Source organism: Vigna angularis, chromosome 10 (genome assembly GCF_016808095.1).
Source record: "Vigna angularis cultivar LongXiaoDou No.4 chromosome 10, ASM1680809v1, whole genome shotgun sequence".
Taxonomy (NCBI): Eukaryota; Viridiplantae; Streptophyta; class Magnoliopsida; order Fabales; family Fabaceae; genus Vigna; species Vigna angularis.
The window spans coordinates 372108-397069 of record NC_068979.1 but is presented as its reverse complement, the minus strand read 5'-3'; the positions used below and the strand labels follow the sequence as shown (position 1 = coordinate 397069).

At 29.9% G+C, this 24962-nt stretch overlaps 4 protein-coding genes across 6 annotated transcripts; 2 read left to right on the top strand and 2 right to left on the bottom strand.

Moving 5' to 3' along the window:
- The first annotated feature begins 1142 nt into the window (after positions 1–1142).
- Positions 1143–4559, top strand: LOC108319946 (probable UDP-3-O-acylglucosamine N-acyltransferase 2, mitochondrial). The gene is made up of 10 exons (XM_017551262.2): positions 1143–1349; positions 1431–1637; positions 2166–2242; positions 2493–2542; positions 2696–2760; positions 2857–2908; positions 2983–3053; positions 3194–3260; positions 4138–4209; positions 4300–4559. Exons 1-10 carry the CDS (start codon positions 1213–1215, stop codon positions 4363–4365), a joined length of 864 nt encoding a protein of 287 aa, XP_017406751.2. The 5' UTR covers positions 1143–1212; the 3' UTR covers positions 4366–4559.
- A 134-nt stretch (positions 4560–4693) lies between these two features.
- LOC108319947 (protein NDR1) lies at positions 4694–5688 on the bottom strand. The gene has a single exon (XM_017551265.2). The coding sequence runs from the start codon at positions 5451–5453 to the stop codon at positions 4734–4736; it is 720 nt and encodes a 239-aa protein (XP_017406754.2). The 5' UTR covers positions 5454–5688; the 3' UTR covers positions 4694–4733.
- Positions 5689–9666: 3978 nt separating this feature from the next.
- LOC108319931 (uncharacterized) lies at positions 9667–13819 on the top strand. Of its 2 annotated transcripts, none has more exons than XM_052869241.1 (6): positions 9667–9919; positions 10095–10200; positions 10285–10446; positions 11867–11972; positions 12829–13054; positions 13164–13819. In XM_052869241.1, exons 2-6 carry the CDS (start codon positions 10174–10176, stop codon positions 13252–13254), a joined length of 612 nt encoding a protein of 203 aa, XP_052725201.1. In that variant the 5' UTR covers positions 9667–9919; positions 10095–10173; the 3' UTR covers positions 13255–13819. The 2 variants fall into 2 exon arrangements, with proteins under 2 accessions (XP_052725201.1, XP_017406738.2); XM_017551249.2 differs by having other exon boundaries at positions 11861–11972; positions 13164–13818.
- Positions 13820–17518: 3699 nt separating this feature from the next.
- On the bottom strand, positions 17519–22676 carry LOC108319893 (gibberellin 2-beta-dioxygenase 8). 2 transcript variants are annotated; one of them, XM_017551193.2, is made up of 4 exons: positions 22532–22676; positions 19558–20025; positions 18155–18476; positions 17519–18052 (listed from the first exon to the last, which is right to left on the bottom strand). In XM_017551193.2, exons 2-4 carry the CDS (start codon positions 20022–20024, stop codon positions 17801–17803), a joined length of 1041 nt encoding a protein of 346 aa, XP_017406682.2. In that variant the 5' UTR covers position 20025; positions 22532–22676; the 3' UTR covers positions 17519–17800. The 2 variants fall into 2 exon arrangements, with proteins under 2 accessions (XP_017406682.2, XP_052725200.1); XM_052869240.1 differs by lacking the exon at positions 22532–22676 and having other exon boundaries at positions 19558–20320.
- Positions 22677–24962: the final 2286 nt, after the last annotated feature.

Genomic DNA, 24962 nt, shown 5'->3' with positions numbered 1-24962 from the left:
GTCCTTAAATAGCCAAAAATTTGGCATAAAACGCGTTTAAACAGTAAAACGCGTCAAAAACGTGTTCAATCACTGGGACAACTTTGTCAGTCCGGTTGAACCCCTTCCCGATGTCGGAATTACGCATATGAGTACTCGAATCGAAGCTATTCGAGTCTACTTTCTAATGGAAGAAGAATTAACTCAAGATCTAATTTATAAAAAAAAATATAATTGAAATACTAAACCTTGTTAAAGTCGACAGCATTGTATTTTGTACTATACTTTGTACTTTTGTTACAACTTGTTACATTTTGAGTTTCTTAGTCTCCTAATGACCCAAAACTTACTTTTTCTTCTAATTTTCAGGGTCTTACATCTTTATACTCATTTTAGTACTAGTCCATGTTTTTAGTTTAAATTATTAAAACATATTTAATTTATTCTTTAAATTAAAAAGTTTATTATAATTTTTTACTTTCAGTTTTTTTATAACTTAATTTTAAGGAACACTTTTTATTATTTTTTTATAACTATTTAATTTTTATTTAGTTGTTCTTTGATATTTTAACTTAAAATTTATATAATCATAATGTTTTTTCCTGATATTTAAATTTATACGTGTATCATTCTAATATTAAATATGTGATAATATCATGTATTTTTTATTATGGTTTTTATTTTTTTCTAAATACTTTTAGTTAACATTTAAAATAATAAGAAAGTATGTAGGACTCTATCCTAGATGAGATAGAATAAAAACAAATATGGATTAAACATGAGAACGAAAAAAAGAATATAGTTTTACTTTAAGAATAATTACAATAAGTGAAATTCATATTCATTATCTCATTCGTAGTTAAGATTGTTTTGAAATTTTGGATAATGTAATCTTAATTTTTTTTATAAATAAAATAACTTTTAGACTGTATAATTTGAAAGTATATTTTAAATTATATAATCCATAGAGATCAAGGGACACTTTCTTCTTTTAATCACCATAGGTGGAGACATATAAGAAATAAATAGATATATTTCTTCCTCCACCCCCATTATTTCAATCTGAAACCCGTGGGCTCTAGTTTGCCCAACAAATGGCTATAGTAATGACGGTGGCCCACTGAACCCCAAGTTGGATCGGATCACCCGCATATTTGAGTCTCCAAATTGGTCGGAGCTCCATCCACCTTGTAACGAACCCTTGTTCTGGTTGCTGTCTAGGTGCGAAGCCAAATGAATCATGCGATGACTATGGCTGGAAGGAGGTTATTTGCCTTTGCTTGTTCCGCTTCAACCCCTTTTTCTCAATCTCAATCGAAATATAAACTTCCAACGTATTTTTGCTTTCCTCGGTTTTTCTGCTTCTCCAGGTGAATGATCATCACATATATTTCTTAATATATTTTCTGTTTCATCTTTTCAATATATTTACAGTTGTCTTGTGTTTCAAGATTAGAGGATGATTCTTTTGGTGATAAATTTCTTAAATGGCATAATGGTGGTGGCACTTTCCACGAGTCAGCTTGCATCGACTCCACAGCACTTGTAGAGGTTGGCGCTGTAGTTCATTCAGAATCTGTTGTTGGCCCAAATGTTCGTATAGGTTCTGGAACTATTGTTGGACCTTCTGTTACCATTGCTCATTCAACTAAGATAGGGTACACGTTCCTTTCTCTGTGTCACAGACCTATGCAACTTTTGTTCCATCGGTATCATTATTTGATGATTGTTTCATTTTCGCTTTAAACTTTTTATTAGCTTGGTTGCTTCTCTTTAATATTGCTTGTGTCCTTTAATTTGTAATAGACTTGGAAGCTTGTTTAGCTATTACTTGGTAGATTTATACTATACAATGGAAGCATATTTTGATATGGTGTTATAGAAGGTAGAAGTTGATTGTTAAAAGTACCAATATGATGCTACTGCTGCTTTGAGGCATTAAATGTACACTGCTTCATTATGTTCTGACTTGGAAAGTCAATGATTTGAATTGATTGGTAAAGGTTATACATTTATAACTCAAATTTGAAAGATATTTTCTTCTTTTATTGAGGTTCATGTCCGTGCTTACGTCTAATCAGTTGTTTATATGGATTTTTAAATCACAGTTATGTTAGTCATATCTGATGCAAAATAACTTGTATTTGTAAATCTGATGTGGTTTTGATACTTGTATACTTTTCCAGGTATAATGTCTCACTTAGTAATTGCTGTATAGGTGATTCATGTGTAGTCCATAATGGCGTCTGCATTGGTCAAGATGGTAAAGCTGGACTTCTTAACCTTCTTGTCTGTATACTTAAAGAAAGAATAACAGTCCTAGTATGAACCTTACCTCATTGCGTGAAACAATTATAATATATTAAGTTCAAAGATATTTTACCTTTTTCTCAGGATGATGCTTAATTTTGAATAGCCGGTACTTGCATATTTTAAGTAAATTAATTTAATGTGGGACATGTCTTTTGTAAGATCAGTTTATATGTGATGATATTGATGCATTTGAGATGTAGGATTTGGATTTTACGTTGATGATGATGGTAACATGATAAAAAAGCCTCAGGTTGGTTGTATGTCAGTCTTACTGTGATTGATTTTAAATTCTGTATATTGACAAGGCTTTCGAAAACTATATTCTTACACATCTAACATTCACCTTGCTTATTTTGACCTAGACATAATAATTAATTTGAAATTTTGTTGCTAAATCTGTCAGACATTGAATGTAATAATAGGGAACAATGTGGAAATTGGTTCAAATACATGCATTGACAGAGGCAGGTTAGTGATTTAACAATTTTATTTTTTTGCTTAATCATGTGACAAATGTGTTCTGCTTTTATTTTTATTTTTTCTCACTTGCTTTTGTTTATGCAGCTGGCGAGATACAGTTATTGGGGACAATTCAAAGATAGATAATTTAGTTCAGGTTAACATTTAGGATTTTCTTAATTATTAATTGGAAGAACGAGAATTTTTCTTTTGTTCTGATTGGTTCTGCAGATTGGCCATAATGTAGTAATTGGGAAGAATTGTTTGCTTTGTGGACAAGTTGGGATTGCAGGTTCAGCAACGTATGTCATCTTTATTCATTTTTGTTTTGCACTTTGGTTTTGTTGTTGTGGTTAAATTCATTTTGTATTGGAATTAAATTTCTAGATGAGGCTTTTGAATTTATTCTGAGTTACAAATTTGGTACTCTGGTGTGTGTCAGCATAGGAGATTATGTGACTATGGGAGGAAGGGTAGCAGTGCGAGATCATGTATCTATCATATCAAAGGTATGTATTTGTTTCCAGGTCTCACAATGCTAACCTTTCATAACCTCGGTGCATTGAGGATGGCTTGCGATTAGTTATTAGTGAATGAATAAATGGACATCATGCGTATGTTACGAGACCAATTCTATCCTCAATCAATTAGCTAGATAGGTTTTGGAAAGTAGTAGAGTATAAGTTTTCAAAGACAATGGGAATACATACAATGCGATTGGTTATCTGAACTCATATATCCTGTTCTGTCATCTGAGTATTCTATGAGGAGCATAATTTGCAACTGCATAGTACTCACTACTCAAAGCAACCTGAAATTCTTTGCTTTCTGGACTAAGTCATTTGGTAGTGCTAATGTGGGAAGGGGAAAGGAAATGAGTATAAATCGTGTGGTTGAGTTGGAGTTATATTTGAAAGAAAGAGGAGAACGAAAGTATGGTTCTCATGGCCGCCTTTCCATTTATAAGTGCAAAAAAATGCATGGATGCTGGACTGAAGTGTTTTTAGACCATGATCGGTTATGAACACCCATAAGTGATTATGGGTTTATCTTTTAATTCTTCTGTTTTTATTATTATTATAATAATAATAAATAATTAAAAGTAATAGTATCAATAATAAATAATCCACAAATTTAATCGTAAATAAAAATATTTTTCTTTCCACTTATTCATTCTAAACCAAATAATGTTTTATTCTCATTTCTTATCTATAACTTTCTTTTTTTTGTTCCTTCTATTTTTTTTTTATACTAAAGGGATGATAAATATTAATCAACTATTTGATTGCAATAAATATAAATTCAGTTGCTGTTGGTTTATTTTTACTTTTAGGAAATTGGGAGCTCGTGGTTTAGTAGAAATATCTGATTACCCTGCATTTGCAGGTTCGCCTTGCAGCTGCAAGTTTTGTCACCAAGGACATCAAAGAGCCTGGGGACTATGGTGGCTTTCCAGCTGTAATGATTTAACAACACTGAAGTTTAGAAGATGGTGTGTTTATTTCCTGTTCGGTATATATAAAAGTGACTTCATTTGCTGCTTGACAGGTTCCAATTCACCAATGGCGCAGGCAAGTTGCCAGTAGATGTCAGACTCGGGTGAGGAGTCTTTGAAGTCGGCAAATATTATTTTGATAGGTAGTTAGTGGAGTTTGAATCCTCTTCTCAAGAAGAACTTTTGGTTGTGATTTCGGATAGATTTTTGTTCATCTGGAGAAATGTAAGATTACTTAAAATAAATTCTGAAATCAATATGTAATTTCATTAACACACCATTACATGTGTACATATTACTAGAGATTTAAACATGTACAAGTACCTAATACTTTGTTTTCTGTCTCCACTGTACTACAGATATTATGATCTAGAGAAAACCTTACTTCTACTTAACCACATCAATCCCAAACCCATCAGATACTAAAGTTATTCTTGTTTCTGCTTACACCCGCGGTGGAAGCAAGCATCTTGTAGGTATCGTAGTATCAGTGCCAAAATTTGGACTTCCCCAGTTTATTGGAATTGCGGTGAAGTGGGTACTTTTTCTTCTTACGTGAGAGCTTCCCGTTGGATTCAATTGGTAGAATACCTTTGAGGTGTAATCCGTGGAATTTGCTCTTTATTCCCCATGTCTTGTATCGATATTTTGTCATCAAAGCCACTTTTAACTCTGCGGTTGTGTTTGAGATAGCATTCAAGAGAGGCTTGAATGGTCGAGGTTTGGCATTAACAGTGTTAGATACATCCCGGCTGTTTCTAGTTGCTTGATGGAAACCATCTATAGTTTTCTGCCCCACCTCATTCTCTTGCTCCCCATATAAGAAACTTAGTATTGTGTCTTCATAGTAAATGCTTGAGTCCTTGTTGGGGTTTTCTATTTCAAGATTGTAAAAGATGGTACCATTTTCATTTGAATTGGAGGGCATCTCTACGGAGATGAACAAAATAGAGTAGGAGGGACTCTTGGGTCTTATGGCCAGCCATAAGAACAGAACAATAAGGCCTAACAGGCCTAACACGCCTATCACTTTTAAAAACGATTTGTAGAAACTCATGTCTTCACACATCCTTGAAAAAAATGTCTGATTGTTAATTTTCATTAGATTGGTGAATGTGCAGCAGGTTATTGTAGTTAAAGGATATGAAAGGGTTGGCATGTGCTGTTGAGTATGAACGAGGGAAGAATATATGCATTTCTTAAACATGACTGATACGTCACAGTCAGAAATTGCTACCTTCAGGTGATCCAACCTTCATATAGAGAATGTTATGTTGTTCTGAACACCCTTGATCTGATGAATGTGTCCGAATCAACACAAGATTATAGCTGTGTGATGTGTTCTGTGTTGATTATAGTCTTTTGACTATTGTTATCAGTAGTGTACAGTACAAGAAGTATGATATGATACTCCACAATATCAGGTGCACGTGTAATAATAAAAGTGAAAAAATATAAGTAAGAAATGAAAAGAAAAAATTGCAAAATTAGTATTGATAATTAATTATGAAAAATAATTTGATTAACATGTAATAATAAGGATGTTGATAATTAAATATGTATTTAATTGACAATTAGATTATTTTTCACATTAAATTTTCTCACTTTGTTTACAATTACTATTTTTACATGAAAAGTGTTCATTGTGATGCTCTTAAAATATTGGACAGTGTTATTATTTTATATGAGAAATAAGTTATACTAATATTGTGCAAAAAAATATTTTTTTTTAATTTGTTTTTTTACAATCATGTCAAGTTTATTTATAGCAAATGAATGAGTAAGTTATCATCATAGGTATTCAAATTAAATTTATATTGATTAGATATGGAGATATATATAGATAATACTTTATTTTTTAATTGAAAATAAAAATAAAATGAGTATGTATATATTTGTGTTGTCTTCATATTTGTTTTAATACCAATTTCTCATCTATCATCATTCTCATCCCTAGGTACAACTTTTATTAAATGTCAACAACAAAAGTTATTATTGTATAAATATTTCAAAATAAGGATGAATAAGATTAATAAGTAAAAAATGAAAATAAAAAAATCAATACATGTTACTTAAAAATAGGTTAAAATCTAATAATTAAAGAAAAATTAATATGAATTTTTTGTATTATCTAATAACTTAAATGAGTTTTAGTATTTAAATTGAAGGAAGACCAATATAGTTATTACTTTTATTCACATTCGTACAAAATTAATATTTTTTATTTGTAATATATAGTTCTTGCATTTATAATTTATAATAGGAATTGTAATTATATACGAGATTAATTGTTTGTATCCAGGTAGTGTTAACACTATGATGGGTTTATATTATAAATAAATAATTTTGAAGTATATATTTGTACTAAAATAAATTAATGCTACTTTTGATAGAATTGTGGAAATAGATTCTACTTAATTACTTCCCTTGAGTTTTGAAATTTTCAAGTTGGTTTAAGTTAATTTTGATGACCTAAATTTGTATTGATCCAAAACTTACCAATTTGAGAGTTAGAGTTTATTTATTATTATTATTATAATAATAATAATAATATTATTATTATTATATTATTATTATTGGTATTATCTTCTACAAATATAAACTTATAAATTTAATATTTCACAACTGTGAGAATATATTCGAAGGTTAATATTTTAAGTATATTGGTATTTGTTCTTAATTTCTAATACTTATTTATTATTAAACTTAATACTTTTTTTATTATTCTACACCTTTTCTTAAATAAAAATAACATTGAAATTGTATTTTTTATCTTGTTTTATAGCAATTAAAAGCAGCAGTGTAAAATAATATTTTAATAATCTTTAGTTTCGATGTATTAAAAATAGTTTACGTACGTCCATTTAATCTCAAATCTTTGTGGATTAATTAGGTTAAGAAATATTTTCAACCCACACGGAACAGATTTAAATTCACTTAAATAATTTAAAATTGTAATCACTGTGGAATCTCACTGGTCAAAACCTAAAGGAAATCTCAATGAACTATATTTTTATTACATTACTATCATAAGGGTGAGAAAACACCTGTATTTACGTGTATTTACATCATGGTTATAAAAAATAAAAAATAATAATTATAAAAATACACATAAATAAAATTTATGATTTTATTATAGAAAATTTATATTTATTTAATTTTATTATAAATGACTATTTTAGTTTTAAAAAATAATTAACTTAAAAGCAGTTGAAGTGAAAATAGTTATATTTTAAAAAATAATTATTTTAATTAAATAAAAATACTTACTAAAAGAAAAATTAGAAAATAAATATATTCACAAAAATGATAAAATTATATATATAATTATATATAAAGATGACACTCTTCCGTGTTTTATTTTTTATTTTAATTTTATCTTTTTAATTATTATTAAATATCATCTTAATTTAAATAATTATTTATAATAAAAAAATATTTTCCAATTTTATCATTTTTAATAATTATTTTTTAATTTAAATAGTTACTCGTTATAAAGAATTATTTAATCTTTTATTATTATAACTATTTTTTTTAATTTAAAATTTATAATAAAAAATTATTCATTCAATATTATTTATAATATTTTTTATTTCAATAATTAAAATTTATTTTATCTATATTTATAATTATATATACATTTTTATTTTATAATTTTGTTCTTTTAATTACAACTTTTAAAATTTAAATAATTTATAAATTTTTAAAAAAAATAAGAAAACAGGATATAATACTTATGTTTACACTGATAATTATAACTTATAAATAATCATAATAGATTAAATATAATCCTTATGTTAATAATAACATTTAAATAATCATAATAGATTAAATATACAAATAAAAAATGAAATACATTAATGTCACGTTCCCAATATAACACAAAGAAGTTTTTTTTTTTCAGGACTGTACTGAAAAAACACATAACTTAAAATAAAAAGAGCTTAACCATTATTTTTTATTTACTACCTCATCAAAATTAAACTTAATAAATTATTGTAAATTTATATGTATATATGCATTTTACTTTTTATTGTTAAGACGTATTCTCTTAAAAAAGGTTATTAATATTATTAAGAATAATATTTTTAGTATATTCATTTATGCAATAGCATCCTCATCACAACATTTATTGAAAACTGACACCATTAATAAGTATTTATTAGATTTGTATAGATTTGTATAGTAACATAAATATCTTAGATATTTTAGACAGTTAAGATATTTGTCAAAGTCACTGTCCAGGTCTCTTTATGCTCTAGAGATCCTGAATAATATTTCAGAGCAGTATCATAATCATTCTCTTGAGAGCTTCAGCTCCATAATTCACATCTGACTTGAGCGTCGGAGTATCTTTGCAGGTATCTCCCCCTCCTTTGGCGAGTTTGGACAACAACAATTGGAGAAGAGCAAGCATCTCGGACAACTAAGATACATTAAGATACACCAAACAATATGTACACCGAAACATATAGTAAGTATCTATTTAGGTCTAAAAAATTGTAGTTTTTCTGGTAAATTAATTCTTGAATAATTTTATTGATATAAAATGCTATATTAAATGTTTTTTGTTTATTATAAAATTAATTTTCATATAAATTAAAATGAACATGTTTTAGGTTAAAATATCTTCAAAGATTATTTTTAACTACTTTTCCTTTTATTTTTAATTAATTTTTAATATTTAAAAATTATCAAGAAAAACCTTGTCTCAGTATCATAAATTATCATAAATAGTCATAAATATAAAATTTAATTATATAATTCAAAACATTGCTAATTATGATTTAAATGTATAATACAAACGTATTTACATTTTTATTATATATTTAAATATATAAATTTTATATATTTCACTGAGGATAATTCTTGTAAAATTTATATATCTGAAATATTTTCCACGGGATTTAATTATCTGTAAGGGAGACAATGAAGCTCATGGTATCATTTTCGGAAAGTTTACTCTTATATTATAAATTAGTGTTTCAATACTATATTATATATTTTTTTAAAGAAGACAATAAAATGTAATTTAAATGTTTATAAATAAAAGAAAAGAGATATATAAGGAAGAATATAAAATATATAATTAAAGAAAAAATAAAATACAAATGGTTGACTAAATTTGTTTATCAAACAAGTTTAATTTCATTAATCTTCTATGGATAAGGTCTAATAGAGACAAAGTTAACAATATCCTCATAATCTAATCTTTTATAAGTTATAAATGATAAATGATAAATGATAAAAAATAAATAATAAATTTTAGTTTATTAAAATAATAAACTAAAAGTTAGGATTAGTTAAATACGAAATTAAGAAAAACAATAAGAAATTAGTATTTGAGCAAATGGCATGAGACTTGAAAGCTTGAAAAACTTGAAAAACTTGAAAAACAGAGAACAAAAAGAAGGCTCAAACCAAACCCAATATCATGGCTCTCATGCTCTCTCTCTGTTTCTATCTCTGTTTCTCTCTCATACATACACTCTTTCATTTCACACATTTCTTTCTTCCTTCCCAACATAAGTTAGCATCACCATCCTTCTAAGCACAACAAACACTTTCTTCTTTCTCTCTCTGTCAATTTCTCTGTTCATCTCATTTCCATAAGAAAACAGGATCCATTCTTCAAGACAAGACCCAGATGAAGAGCACGCTACGTTAGCCTCTGTAAATGGGTTTTCTTTTCTTTGTTGATTAATTCTTGGGGTTTTTTTGTTTCCCTAACCAATGAAATGGGCTAATTCAGTGCAGATTTACGGTTCACGGGTCATCTTCTAATTGGTGTTTATTAAGTGTTATTTTATTATTATTATTAATAATATATACTTTTGACTCCAATCAGGTATATCCTGTGCTATCTCCCAATCCCTACGCAAGAACATACTTACTCCTTCAATTTTCTTTCTTCTCTTGGGAAACTGATGGAGATGGCGGAAATCCCGAAGTTGGTAAGAATAGGTTTACTTCTTCTCTGTTCAATCTTATTGGTTTGTGACAGTTTCATTTTACTAGTTTTGCATTGAGTTTCTCAGGATTTGTCATCATCTTCTTACGAGGATTTGATTTCGGAAGAGAAAAACAGAGGAAGCACATTTCGGTATAGTGCCGAGAAAGGCGATAGCTTTGTGATTGATATGGATGCCTTTTCTTCCGCCAACCACAAAGATCCCACCAATGCAAATTCGAAAATTACGGTATTTCTCTTCTCTCAGAAACGGCTTAATTTACACTTCTTTTATTTCTTGAACTTTCAACTTAGATACAAAACAGGGTGTTATGTTTGTTGCTGGAACTAATTATAATACAAAATTTAAAGCCAGAAAGATTATTTGTTGTGCATTTTTGGAACATTAGGCTTCTTAATAATAAACGTGACATTATTAGGGGTTGAAGTGAGAGTAAAAAGAATAACAACAGGCTATCAATGACTCATTAAACTTTTGCGGCCATAGGATGAACCATTATTTAGCTTTTACTATGGTTTTGAACATTACTTATTCCTATAGGCTATTTAGTTTAACCATTTTTCACTTTATTGTGCCCTGTGATTCGTTTATTTGTATCACCATTAACAGAGGAAAGGGGTGAAATCAAAATTTTAAAACGAAGAGAGAAGTTACTTCTCTGAATTGAATGCCTGCAGTTGGAAACTGCATCTTGTTATCCCTAAGTTCTGTAATTTTCTGAGCTGTGTTTTCTTTATTTCCGTTAGCCTGTTACTGGTTTTGACTAGCCAGTTTATTTAAGGAATAAATAAATAATGTGTGATGTTTGATAGGAAGAAAGGTGATGCAAAATAATTTTAATTTTTTTATTTATTTTATGTCTTTTTTATTTTCTAATAAATTAATTAAATATAAATATTTTAAAATATTTTTTCTGTTTCTCGTTTCCTTTTAGTTTACTAAACAACTCAACATTCTTAGTCTATTTTTCTTTTTTCTATTTTCTTATAGTCATACATAATCTTTAATACCGGACTAACAAATATTTTGTTGAGAAAAATAATGCTGAAATTATTGAAAATTATCGTTAAAGCATTAACAATATATTTTAGTCTTAATCAGTAATTTAATTAATATATTTAGAATTATAATTTATTAATTTTTATATTTATTTATTTAATTAAATTTTAATATTTTTTAAATATAATGAATTTAATGTTTATATTAAATTGACATTAATGTTACTCGATTTGAAAGACACATGTGTCCAAATCTATAAGATATTTCATGTCAAACCACAAGTGTTCAAACAGACAAAAAACCAAATTAACTTATTTAAAAATATTAAAAGTAAAAAAAAATATAAAAATCAAATTACTAATTAAACTATATTTTAATATATATTTTTTAACAATTTTAACCAGTATTAAATAAGAATTACCAAAAGCACTTTATTCACTCTCATTCAGTTCCACTTAAAATACTTTCATTCAAATCTCTATCTTGGCATGCCATGTAACCAAAAGGAAAGAAGGACACTTTTTTATTTCAGGCATAATATGCGTATGGAACGAACTATCTTCTGAAGACCACTTCTGCAATGGTTTTATTACTTTTAAATTTAGTTTATGTTAATATTTTATTGTTTGAACTCTCAAAAAAGTCGCAGAGGAGTCTTTCCAGGAAGGGATCCCTGCGTTTGGGTGACAGGAAGGTGAAGAGCAGTGCTACACTTTATGAAAAGGATACCGTTCCCACCATATGCCCACCAAAAGGTCACATTGCTCTTCCAAAACTCACATTCTTATTCATCTTATTATTTTACTCCAACATAAATATAGTAAGATCCATATTCTTTTATTAACGTAGATTGAACGATCCCATCACTTAGGATTTCTTTTTATTTCCATCTGCTGTGTATCTTTGGTCGAAGAGAATTTTAATACAATTATCTACACGTTTGTTTGTTTCCATTATCTGGCCCTTGTGGACGTGGCTCATCAGTATAGAATCTGGATTTGTTTATACGTAGGTAGGACACAGGTGACATATTGAAATGTCTCCTCCATACCTTAGTTTATGTACGTAAATGATATATTATATTTCATTACCAACCTGTACCTATGTCATGACAAGATGGGTGTCCCCTGATTGTTAAGTCTTTACTGAATTATGATGTGTATTATTATTCTTTCAAGTCATTATAACTAGGTTTTGGACTCACATTCAAACACAGACGTGACCTGTAAATTAAGTTTTATGAGGATGTTGCAATTGCTTGACCTGGTTGCTGTTTACTGGTAGTTGAAGATTAGTTAGGATGGTTTTATTTTTATCCTTCTTTCAGAAGGCCTATTTCAAAGGGCTACCCACTCCGTGAACCTGTCGCTGTAATGGAACATTTTACCTGTGTGAAATGGAGTCCTTGGTCAATCCTAGTAGAACTGAAAGGGAAATTGGTTAGGGGGAATCAATTTGGTACAAGTACAATACAATGGCATGTTTGTTGTTTATGGCTACCCCACATTTTGGGGCCACAAGAATTGGCATTATCTGAAGTTTGAACAACTTAGGAGCATACAAATCCTTATACTAATTATGGTTGTGGATATCATTGATCTGTATATGTAGGTACACTTGTTGGGCCTTGCACGCTCGAAAAGACAGCGGGGATGGCATTAGGGTCGATGGATCATTCTATCAACCCACTCGTCTATCAGCAGATTACTATGACAACCAACAACATCATTGGTAACCCCACAGAAAACAAATGTAGTATAACTCGGAGAAATAGTTTCAGACGACCTTCTTCATGGGCCCTTGATCCTAAAAGGGTTCTCCTTTTCTTTGCCACCGTGTAGGATTCAACTCCCTTGTTTTAATATTTAATAATCAGATCCATTACCTTGGCTTCTACTTTGTCTTTTGCCGTGAATTGCTCAGTTGATGAATGCTTGAAATTGCAGGTCTAGCCTGGGAACAATGTTGCTGATATACTTCATTCTCTCCAGCAGTAAGCAAAGTCCAGATGAATATGGTGGTGATTGGAAGCAGTGACTGAAAGTACCTCTAATCAGGGAAACGATGGAAAGAAAGGAGAGAAGACAAAACTTAGGAGTTAAAAAGAAAAAAAGTGTACAAGTAACAAAAGCTAACCTAATTTAGCCAGCCTGATGTCAGAGTCAGTTAAAATCTGCTTCTCGGCATCATCTCTTTGGAAACTACAAACAGGAGATAAATACGAAAGACATAATTTACTCGTCCGAGTGAAGGAATCTTTCATTTTTTTAATGTAAATGGAAGACAAACGATCACATGGAGGACATGGCTCTTTATAATCTGTATGTTGCGTGATCGCAGGGTTTGGTGGAGTATCATAGAGTCACATTTTACTATTTCTTGCTCCCCTCTGTCTTTCTGTTCTGGTTTCCTCTTATTTATATTTATATATTTATGTGAGTTTTCATGTGAGCAGAGGGTTAAAGGGTAGGGGAAAGAGAGCCAATAGCAGGAGATGTGATATGATGCCATGGTGTTTGGCTGTGGGCAGTAGACACCAACGCATTTAGATGCCTGCTTAGGCTAATGGAATCCACAGCTCCATTCATTAATACTTCAGTTTTTTTTTTTCACTTATCTCTTATAGGCATGTCAAATCATCTTCCATATCATCAGTTTTAACAGCGTTGATTGATTTTAGTAATTATTATAAGCAAGAAGTTGTTCTGGTTGATTAAAACCAATGCTAACATAAATGTTAACAAAATCCACAATAAAAGGATAGATGACAGAAACAAAAATTCATTTTTTCTTAATTAAAACTAAAATTACAAAGAAAAAAATAGTTATTTTTTGTCAGTTAATATATAAAACTAATTATTGTAATTTGGAAGTAGAAGATGACCACAAAAGGCACGTTATTTAGTTGGGGTGGGTGGTATCTCCCAAGAAAGAATAGTGAGCACTCTGAGAGATTCAAAGTGCATGTTCATCTAAGTTATGAGAGCGGTCAATGTTCACCTTGTGATATAGATTGATATGACAACTAAATTACGCATAACTCCACAAGGAGTGGTAGAAAACGGAGAACTATGGTGCTTGACATAAGTGGAGCTTGCACTTATGCTTCTGCTCATCTTTCGTTAATCCATATTTATGCTACAGTCTACCATTAATCAAAGCCATTTTACATTTACACAGTGGAAGCACCTCAAAATTAAATATACTCCCTTCACCACCACCAAATGTTTCCTGCACCACCCATGCCCAATTTGTCTGATATGTGTCTCATTTTCAACTGATATCTGTAAATAGATTTTCATATCCGTAAAAGATTAATTTTTTTTAATTTTTTTTGTTAATTTAGTTTATTGTTTTATATTTTAGATTTTATTTTAATAATTTATTTTATTTGTATATAAAAAACAAAAAATTTTAAATACTTTATAAATTAATTTAAAATATAATAAATTAATAAACTAAAAACTAAAAAAAATCTTAAATAAACGTGGTCACATCCGTCCTATATCCATTTAACTAATCAAATAAAAAATATTTAAATAATCAATTAAATAATAATACGTAATTAAAATAAAACAAAAATCAATTTAATTAAATTAATAATAATTATTTTATTAAATAAAATAAAATTCATTTATATATAATTACGTAATATATTATAAACAAAATTTAAATACTCTATATTTTAAAAAATATTATATTTTAATAAACTAAAAAAGAAAAAAAAATTTAAACATATGTGACATATTCGTTATTAACGTGACATATCCGTTTAACATAAATAATTAAAAATAATATAATTAAATTAATAATAATTATTTCATTAAATAAAATAAAATAAATTTAAATATAATTATGTACAAAATTAAAAAAAATAAATAATATCTATATATTAATTTAAAATACAATAAATTAATAAATTAAAAATTAAAAAGAATAAATAAAAATACATAAGAGATGTGGCCACATCCTCCCCTTGAAGAAAATTTTCTTCAATAAATGTCAAGTTGAAGAAAAAAAGTAGTGATGTAGGATTTTTTAAAATATAGAAGATAGTTTTAAAATTTAAAAAGAAAATATGATAGTAAAAAAATAAAACATATGGAATAGTGTAGGAGTAACCTCAAATGTCTTACGTTGCAAAAATAAGTGACCAACAGGATTCTAGGCCATATGATCAGTCCATATGTCTTTAAAATCATGTTTACCGTATTAAATGAAACATGTTTCAAAAACAAAAATTTTGAAAGATTTTTACCCTCCACCTCTAATAATTTCACTGCATCTTCAAAAATTTTAAAATTCTAAAACTGCTCTATATCATTCAAGAAACCCTATACTCTACTTCTTGTGCTTAATTGAATTTCAAAATCTGATCAAAATTCGAAATCTAATAAAGAAAATGTAACTTCTAAAATTATTTTTGGGAATTGGAAATGCAGAATGAAATGTTTAGAGGCGTAGGAAACAGTCATTCCGAAAACATAAATACGTTTGAGAAAAAGCTCTCTTAAGTGTTTTTTTTTTTTGCATTTCTCTTCTTCACATGGAATGTTCTCAAGCTTTTTTCTTCTTTCTCTGAACCGATATTAATGGTGGAAGCAGTCTTAGCGATAACAGTCACAGTAGCGACAGCAATAAGAGTGATGTACTGGAAAAGGGTTTGAGTCTTTTCTATTATGGGGTGCAGGAAGCAATAATCCAACTATGTCTTTTAACATCAGTTTCGTGACATGCCATTATGTGATACCAATTCCTTTTGTACAACTAAAATCAAAATCCACCTTTGTATGTATTACAATAAAATTCTCAATTTCAAAAGTAAAATTAAGAAGTTTAAGGCAAATTAATAGCAATTTTCTTTATACGTGTTCTTACCAGGTTTGAAATTGATATTAGTAAAACAGGTGACAACATCTTGAAAATAATTTTACAAATCACGTTGATTTGGATAGGATAAATATTCACCAAACGCTTTACACAGTAAGAAAAACAATCTTTTGAAAGTAAATAAAAAAGTAATATAATACTTAAGTGTTATTGTATCAAGTTGTTATAAAGTAATGTTTAATAATCATCCCAAAAGACACAATGACTACATAAATTAAAACCTTATTATTATAGATTAATGCCAATATTCAGTGATACATTAAAATCTCTTAGTCACGGTAGCTACTCACATATATACAAATAGACCTTATTGAGGATAAAACAAAATTGTCCTTAAAATATACTATACTTTTTCATAACATATGTTATACAAAAACTACTTAATATATAATGATTTGTGTTGAGACCACTCATTTAAAGAACATATTTTCTAGAATTTAATGAGCAAGTTCATTCAACCCTGTTTTTTTTTTCTTGTCCTATCTTTCAAAATTATTGGCAATTAATTTTAAATTTTTTAATCAACTTTAGAAAATTATTGGCAAAGTGAAGTTTCAAAACTAATAGTGTGAATATTCATATATAAGATATCATTTTAAATGCCAAATTCTCAAACATTTCTGTATTAAGAATAATGAAAATTATATTAAATGACTATATCTTGTGGTGGGATAACAACTATTTAAGAAAGTAATTCGATAGTGAAACATGCTATTCTGACAAGTAATTTTAGAATAAATTGATATTTGAATACTTGTGAGAGTGTTTTTATTATTTAAATTGTATAATTTCAATATTAAAAAATACGAACTTAAATTTCTTTCCTACCTTCTCACATTTATGTTTCTTCTCTTACATTAAGTATATTTAAAACTATTTAATGTTCAATGAAAAACATTTTTAAGTAAAAATTAAATTTTTATAATAGTAGAAACTATATTGCTCTATCTAGACTAAGAATTTTATATGGAAAAAGTAGGAATTAGTTTATTAAAGAAATTAAAATAAATAAAATTTAAATAAGTGCAATTTAAACTTTTTTATCTTTTCTTGAAATTTTATCGATAAAATATATCCTTAAAACGTTATCCGTAAAATTCATCTGCAATTACTAAGTTATATTATTGAAACAACGAATAGCACGTATTAACTTGCAGATGTAAATACAGTTATCAAAATATTTAATTAAATTTTAAGTTTTTTTAACTGTTTTTAATTTAATTATTAAAAAATTCTTTCTATTATTATATTTTTTAATTGACTGTATTATATTTGATTTTATTATTAATTGTTATTTTTCACTTTCATTGTTTACGTATCCCTCCATTGAAAAAAAAAACACTTTAATCTGTCCACCAACTTTTACATGTAGTATTTCAAAACAAAGATGTTATCAATAATGAAAACACAATGATAATGCAAAATAAATACGTATTTGGTTTATAAACACGTATGATTTTCGGAATTTGAATACATAGAAATTGTAATTGTGGTATATATATTACAGGTAGCAGACATAACGAGACAGCATCAAACATGGAGACTGAAACCAGCTACCATGCTGACACACTCTGCAAAATTTTTATTGCTAACGCAAACCTACATTCATCTCCCTCTCTTCAACCTTCTTCACTCTTATATTCAGTAACGTAACCTACAATATCTTTCATAATCATTCATAATTACGTGCTTCCTATACGTTCGAACTTCCTTCGTGTGTGAGAAATCTGGGCAGGCCTATTTTGGAACCCAGCTTCTGAACATCATCCCGAACTTGTTTTCTATACTCACGAAAGCTGAATTTCCTGTAAATAGACGGCTCTCTGCAACTCTCTATCACGGTGTCATTTGAAGGGCACAAGAAATACGCCATGGAGAACCTCTCTAGTTTCTGGTTCGTCATAACGCGATGCTCAACGCTCTTGTACACTCCGTTGCTCCATGCCTATACACACACCAGAGGCCAACGTTAACCAAAACCAGTAACGTTCAGTCGAGACCAAACAATATCAAAACTGTACGAGAATAATTAAAAAAAAAAAAATACCTGGAACAAATCGCCGATGTTGATTATAAGAGCATCGGGGTTTGGTTTAACTGCGATCCATTTTTTGTCTTTGACCAACTGCAAACCTCCAACCTGATCCTGATGTAGTATGGTGAGAAAGTCACTATCGGTGTGTGGCATCAGACCGTGAATCCCAAAAGCTGTAGGGCACGGGGGATATCGATTCAGTCGAAGATAGCATGTGTTGGGCAAACAATTCTCCTTAAAGAAACTTGACCTGTGACCCATTTTCTCCGCCAGTATGTCGGCTAATGTTTGTGCAAGCCTCGAAACTGTTGTAGCAAACTGTTCAATTGTCCAACTGCATCCAAATCAATTCATTAATCATGCTTAATTCATTTATTACACTCTGAATGTTAAAAGTATGACCGTATTACAATATATCTTATATAGTATTGTTTTAATTCCACTTTTTCTTTGTTTGTGGGGTATATATATATATATATGTGTGTGTGTGTGTGTGTGTTATAGTATATGTTTTAACAGAGTCAAGAATTTAGGTGGAATGCTGTCGTCAGTCTTTCATGACTGTAGAGTTTTCTGCTGCAGCTGATTGGCAACATTCACGTGAGACACTACGGAATGTGTTGGTCAGGGAACCATAAAAGTAGCAGCCATGTGCACATATACCAAAATTGTGTGAACAAGTTCGCGGCAAGGAAGAAAGCAATGTCTGCGTCATGTGGATTTACATTGTAGATAATTATAAAAAATGCATGGAACTGATTAAGAACAGTAATAAAGCAAGTCAACACATTACAGAACCGAACAGCTTTAAGGGTGCCCTATGTGATGGCGGTGGCGGAAGAAGTTGACAAAACAGAAATTCGACCTTTGTAAAATCTAGGCTTTGCTTTGCTTTGCTCAGTGAAACGCTAATAGAAGATCTTCTGCTCTCTTTGAGAATGACACTTTAACACAGGTTTGAAAGAGGCCAAATGAAAATATCAGCTTTTGTTTATGAAAAATCTCAAAAGAGAACAAGCTATAGGTCTTGATATGTGCAAACTTCATTCACACCAAATAAATTCTCACTGGTGTTCATACAACATGCAATTCAGGTTTTACAAGAAAAAATTAAATAATAAAATTCGGATCTGTCATAAGTTAAGCATATTAAACAACATGTGTAGTCATGTGTAGTCACAATCCTAAAAAATTTCATTGATTCACTTTATTTGAAAACAGATTGTTGTTCTCCCATAAAAGAATTCACATAACCCGATTAACTGCATACCGTACATTACTATGAATTAAACATGTATAGAACAGCTTCGGCAAAAAGTGAAATTTACATATTTGGACTGATATTAGGTTTAAGGACGGTAAGATTAATGAATGAATGGATTATAGAAGCGAGTATAGTGAGTGAAGAGACGTACCTGAGAGAGTTTGATCCAGATGATCCTAGTATATCAGTAAGAGGAATATGAAACGCTTCCGACCAAGATAACTGTCTAATGCATGTGGCAGTGGGGGCTCCCCAACGGTAACTTCCGGCGGAGAAGTTCAAGAACTTGTCTTCTTTGGTCTTCTTTTCAAAGGGTTGCCTGAAGACTTTCTCTTGCTCACATCTCAACCTGCTGAAAATATGACTGGAAATACCATGGTTCACCACCTGGAAGAAACCCCACTCTTGTGAAGCCCTGGCAATGTGGGACTTGCACTCTTCTCTCACAGTCTCGTCACTGTCCTCCAAGCGGCTGAGATCGATGACCGGAAGCTCGCATTCCTCGGCAGCCACCAGGAGATCGCTATCAAACCCATTATTCTCTTGAATGGTGTTTCGGGTCTTGTCATATAGGATCTTGTATGCTTCATGAAAGGGTGGGTCCGAAACGGAATCCATTCTGATAGAAAAGGTGAGAAGGGGATGTCAAAAGAAAAAGTAAACGAGTGGAGGGTTTCTCTGATGAACACCACAAACAGATAAAGACAGGTGATTTTTGGTTGCTTTCTACTTTTCTGTTTATTTCGCCTTCGATCAAAACGCTTTACACTTTGGAGACAAAGCAAAGCTTCATGTCTTTTTCTTCAGACAGATCCATTCATTTACTTTATTCTTATATCTTCTCTTTCACACTGCCAAATTCAAACTCAATACATATCAAAAATTCTAACCCACGGATATAATCCTATTTAGGATCATCAATTAATTTGTTCTAACCCTGACGGACCTATTCAAGTCTATTCCAATTTACTTTATCTTCTAACTAACTTCTTTAAATTCATAAATCAAGCAACCATTATACCCATTGCAGGATTGTGTATATGTTTCGTCATTAATAAATGTAATACACTTTCATATATATATATATATATATATATATATATATATATATATATATATATATATATATATATATATATATATATATATATATATATATATATATATATATATATATATATATATTTATATATATATTAGTATAACACTTGTAATAACTACTGGGTTTACATATTCTTTTAACATCTCCTATTTTATGCACAATTTTTCTTCTTCTTTTATTGCTTTTACACATCTTTTTCATGCATTCATACTCTTTCAATCATTAATGAATATGTTTCTCTGTCTCTCTTTCTTCAGACTAAAAAAATTCTTTATTTAAAAAAAGAAATACCTAGGAATATATTCAATTCAAATGAGCATATGCTCAATTAAGTGGTGATGCTGGTACAGTACAAGATTCCTTGCATTTAAAAAGTAATTGCAAGGTTCTACCGTCATCATCCAAGGGTCTTAATTACATTCTTTAGTTAGATTTTATTTTATTATTCAATATAAATGATTTATTTTTATAACTAAGATTTCATCCTAGAATCTACCCTCTCCTTTGGAAGGCCACGGAGACCCACTTTTAGCGCGTAGAATCCGTATATATATATATATATATATATATATATATATATATATATATATATATATATATATATATATATATATATAGTGGGGTTGGTTTTACAACCAAGTTTTTCACTTTCAAAAAATATCTGTAGGTTTTCAAAAGGAAAAAAAGAAGTATCTTTTAACAATTTTTTTTGACAAATTTTTTTATCAGAACATACGTGATAACTTGTAATTGATTCTAAAAGTTATTAAAAATATTATGGTGTTTGACAAAATGAAGTAGACAGTATATTTTCCCGAAAAACTTATCGAAAAATTTGAAGAAATAAAAACCCTTTTAACAGCCATGCTTTCTGATTTGCATGGTCCAATTTCCAAAACAGGCAACTACAACGAAACAAACTAATATTTAATGTGTGGTGGCTTGAAAATAGCAAAATTTGAGACAGGTGTATTTTGTATCTAAGCTAGGAATAAAAGATTTGCGTCTCCATGGAAGCGTTAAAAAGAAACTTGGACAAGGCACGGTAACATCAAACCTCTCTCTTTGTATTTATAATCAATGGATTCGGATTTTTCCATAACATGTTAAATTATTGGCTAAGTGGAAATGTCTGTTTTTATCAAATATATATTATCGCTCACTCCGCTTGGGTTTGTTTATATATATATATATATATATATATATATATATATATATATATATAAACCAGATAACCCATGGTAGCAGTAATGGACCACTCTTTATCCATGCCCAAAATATATTATTCCTTGTAAGAACAAGACAACGATAATGATGAAAAGTGTTAATCGGTCAAAAAGAACATAACTTTTTGCAGATGAAGTAAGAAAACTTTGTTCTTTTTTTCACACACCGTATCTACGAATACACACATCAGATACGATTACTAATTACGTCTTACTTCTAAGTTAGCCAATTGACAGATTCACGTGGTCCCGTCTAAGTAGATTTATCGGTCAGACTTAGGTAGTCAAGAATTGTTGCTCCATCCGTTGACTTTCGACTTTAAAAGTTTTATCAATTGTAGGTCAGGTTGAAGTTTAATCAAAATAATATCAAACTAAATTAGATACCCGGTTGAGGATTTATAATTAGAAGCTATATATCAGCTGAGACCTAAATCTGTTTACTTTATCATGTTTTTGCTAACATTGCAAGTTCCATGAGATGTGCCGGACTGCTGCATTAATGTCAGAGGTTCTGCATACAAGTTCTGAGGAGCATGTGATACCCAAGTACACCCTACGATGAATTGTGACGAAAAGCTGGTAGAAAATAAATGTTTTTACATGCATGACGACGTCTAGAGTTTCAGATATGTCATGCAAATAATTAAATAAATTGACACTAACATGCTGAGCGAGAATTTGAACACGTGAATGACAGAAACATGTTATATAAATACTTTGTTCTGCAGTGTGACATAGTAATTAGAAAAGAAAGTTGAAGTAGAAAAAAGAGGAAGAAGGAGGGGTTTACTTACAGAAGAAGAATAGTACGTATGAGTAAATAAAGCTCCGATTGAGTGTGTGAGGAAGAATGTGGTATGAGAATTGGTGGAGAAGGTGATAATTTATAGGCAACAAGTGTATCAATTATTGTGAAGATTAATGTGAAGGAAACTTAGATGATTGAAAGCCTATGCTGAAGAGAAGACCACGCGGCTCGTGGCTCCATCAGAGAAAATATATCTATTGTCTGCCTCTCTTTTATTTTTTTCTCCTTTTCCATTTATGTATAACTATAGAACATGCGAACTTACTTCATTTGAAGAGTACACAAAAGTAAAGAAACATTCAAGAATTGAAAGGATCCTATGGGTCACAAGTCGGTCGACCTGCATCTTCTCCTGCCCCACCCAGTTTTCCGTTTCTTTATTAATTTGTAAAAAGAATAATAATATTATAACACAATTTTATATTTGTTTCCACAGTTTGTAAGACCGAGATACTAATCTTTTCTTACGTGTTTTTTTTGCTTTCGAACGTCTGGATCGAATGCTCCGCTCACTTGGACTCTAGATGTCATTCGATTGCATTCTGGATGTCGTTCGGTTGTACTTTGGATATCCTTCGGTTATATTCTTAATGAGGAGAGGTACCTGCAAAAAGTACTTCGATGCTTAAATTATGAATTGTTTATCACGGTTTAATATTTAAGTCCTGATCGGATGTAAATAAACGGTTTTGAGTGTATACATATAATATTCATTTAATAAATAACATAAAATAAAATATCATAAAACTATAATTTTTTATTTTTTAATACAAAAAAGTAAAAGATAAGATAGAACAGTATTAAATGAATACAAAGAATTCAGACATGTGAAAGAATGATTACTCTTATTTAATTACTATAAGCTAATTCAGAGCACCATATTACCGGATAAGAATACTTATATTGGTATGCTTGTACTTTCTTAGGTTTTAATTTCTTTAAAAAAAGAAAAATATAGGAAAAGGAAGTGTCGCCCACCGTCAACTTTTCTCTCTCAATGTTCACCATCTTGATCACACTTTCTCACCAATCAGAATCGGTTTTTCTTTCAGCAATTTGTTATGCGGCACCACAATCCTATTACTTTTTCACACGGCTGACACACGTCTGACAAGCGGCTGACATGAAAGGAATCCTATTTTCGGAAACAACATTTGTGGTTTTGCAATTTCGTTTCAACTTCCATTTATAGCGTTGAATTAATGTGATTCAGTCGTTTGCATCTTGCAATAGTAATTTCAAGCGTATCTTGTAAGTATATAGACAACCTTTATATCTCTGGTCGGGCCACCCAAATGCCTCCCTCATATATCTATCAATTTTTGCATTTACTTATAACAAAAACAATCTCGAAAATCGAAGGAAATCCCTCGTTGCTTTTATGTATATTTTATACACCAATATTGATTAATTGTTTTCTTGAATTCAATTTTCTTTTGTATATTCCATAAGCAAACATTTCGCTTCCAAATTCTTGGCTAAAAGTAATTTGCTGTTTATTTTATTTATTATTAACCTTGACGCCAAAGCCAAACGAAATTCTAAAATTAATGAGAAGTCAAACAGTTTCTTAATTTTTCTAATTATTTGGCTTAATCAGATCTTTTATAACTGTTATATATGCTCTTAATCAGTTGGACATACGATTGATCAATGACTGAAACAAGTATTCAGACGCAACTTTATTTATCTTGTCAATTGTTCTATTCAGTTGATCTAACATTCCTATATCAAAATTAACTAGTTTTGTTAACATAAAAAAGGTTCGGCCTCGTACTATAAACATTTTTTTTGGAGAAAAAACTTTTGAGTATATATAAATTTGTTTATATTAAACCCACACAACAAAATTGTGTATATGGTGTGATAGATGATTAGATGTTGTCAATTTCTTTGAAAATGAAGCCATTTATCTATTCCTTGATCATGAATCGTCTCTCTTTGATGTATGAAGAAGAAGAGTAGAGATGGTAAAGGAGAGACTTGGACGAATGAGAACCATACTCTGTATGAAATGGAGTTTGTGACATTTTTGATCGGTTATGAGTGAGTGTAAAAGTTAAAGAAAGACAATGAATTGACAAGCGGGACCTAACCCTATTCCCAAAATCCATGTCGGCACAGAAACATGGCTCCATATAGGGTCACATGCACGTCAACATTTCCATTTCAGCAGTACCAGAGTTTGAGGCAAGGACATGTGCATGTTCATTCCTTCGTGGCTCATCTCCTCCAAACCATCAAAATATCTTTTTAATAACTTTTCATCAAACAGTATAACTGCCTTTATGTTTCATTTCTTTTGGAAAATCCACACACCTTTTGCTTCCTCATAGACATGGCTGCAATTGCTCGCTTACGTTTCCTCGGGAAATTAAATAATGTTTCCCCACAGGACCCACCCTCCATAAATATCC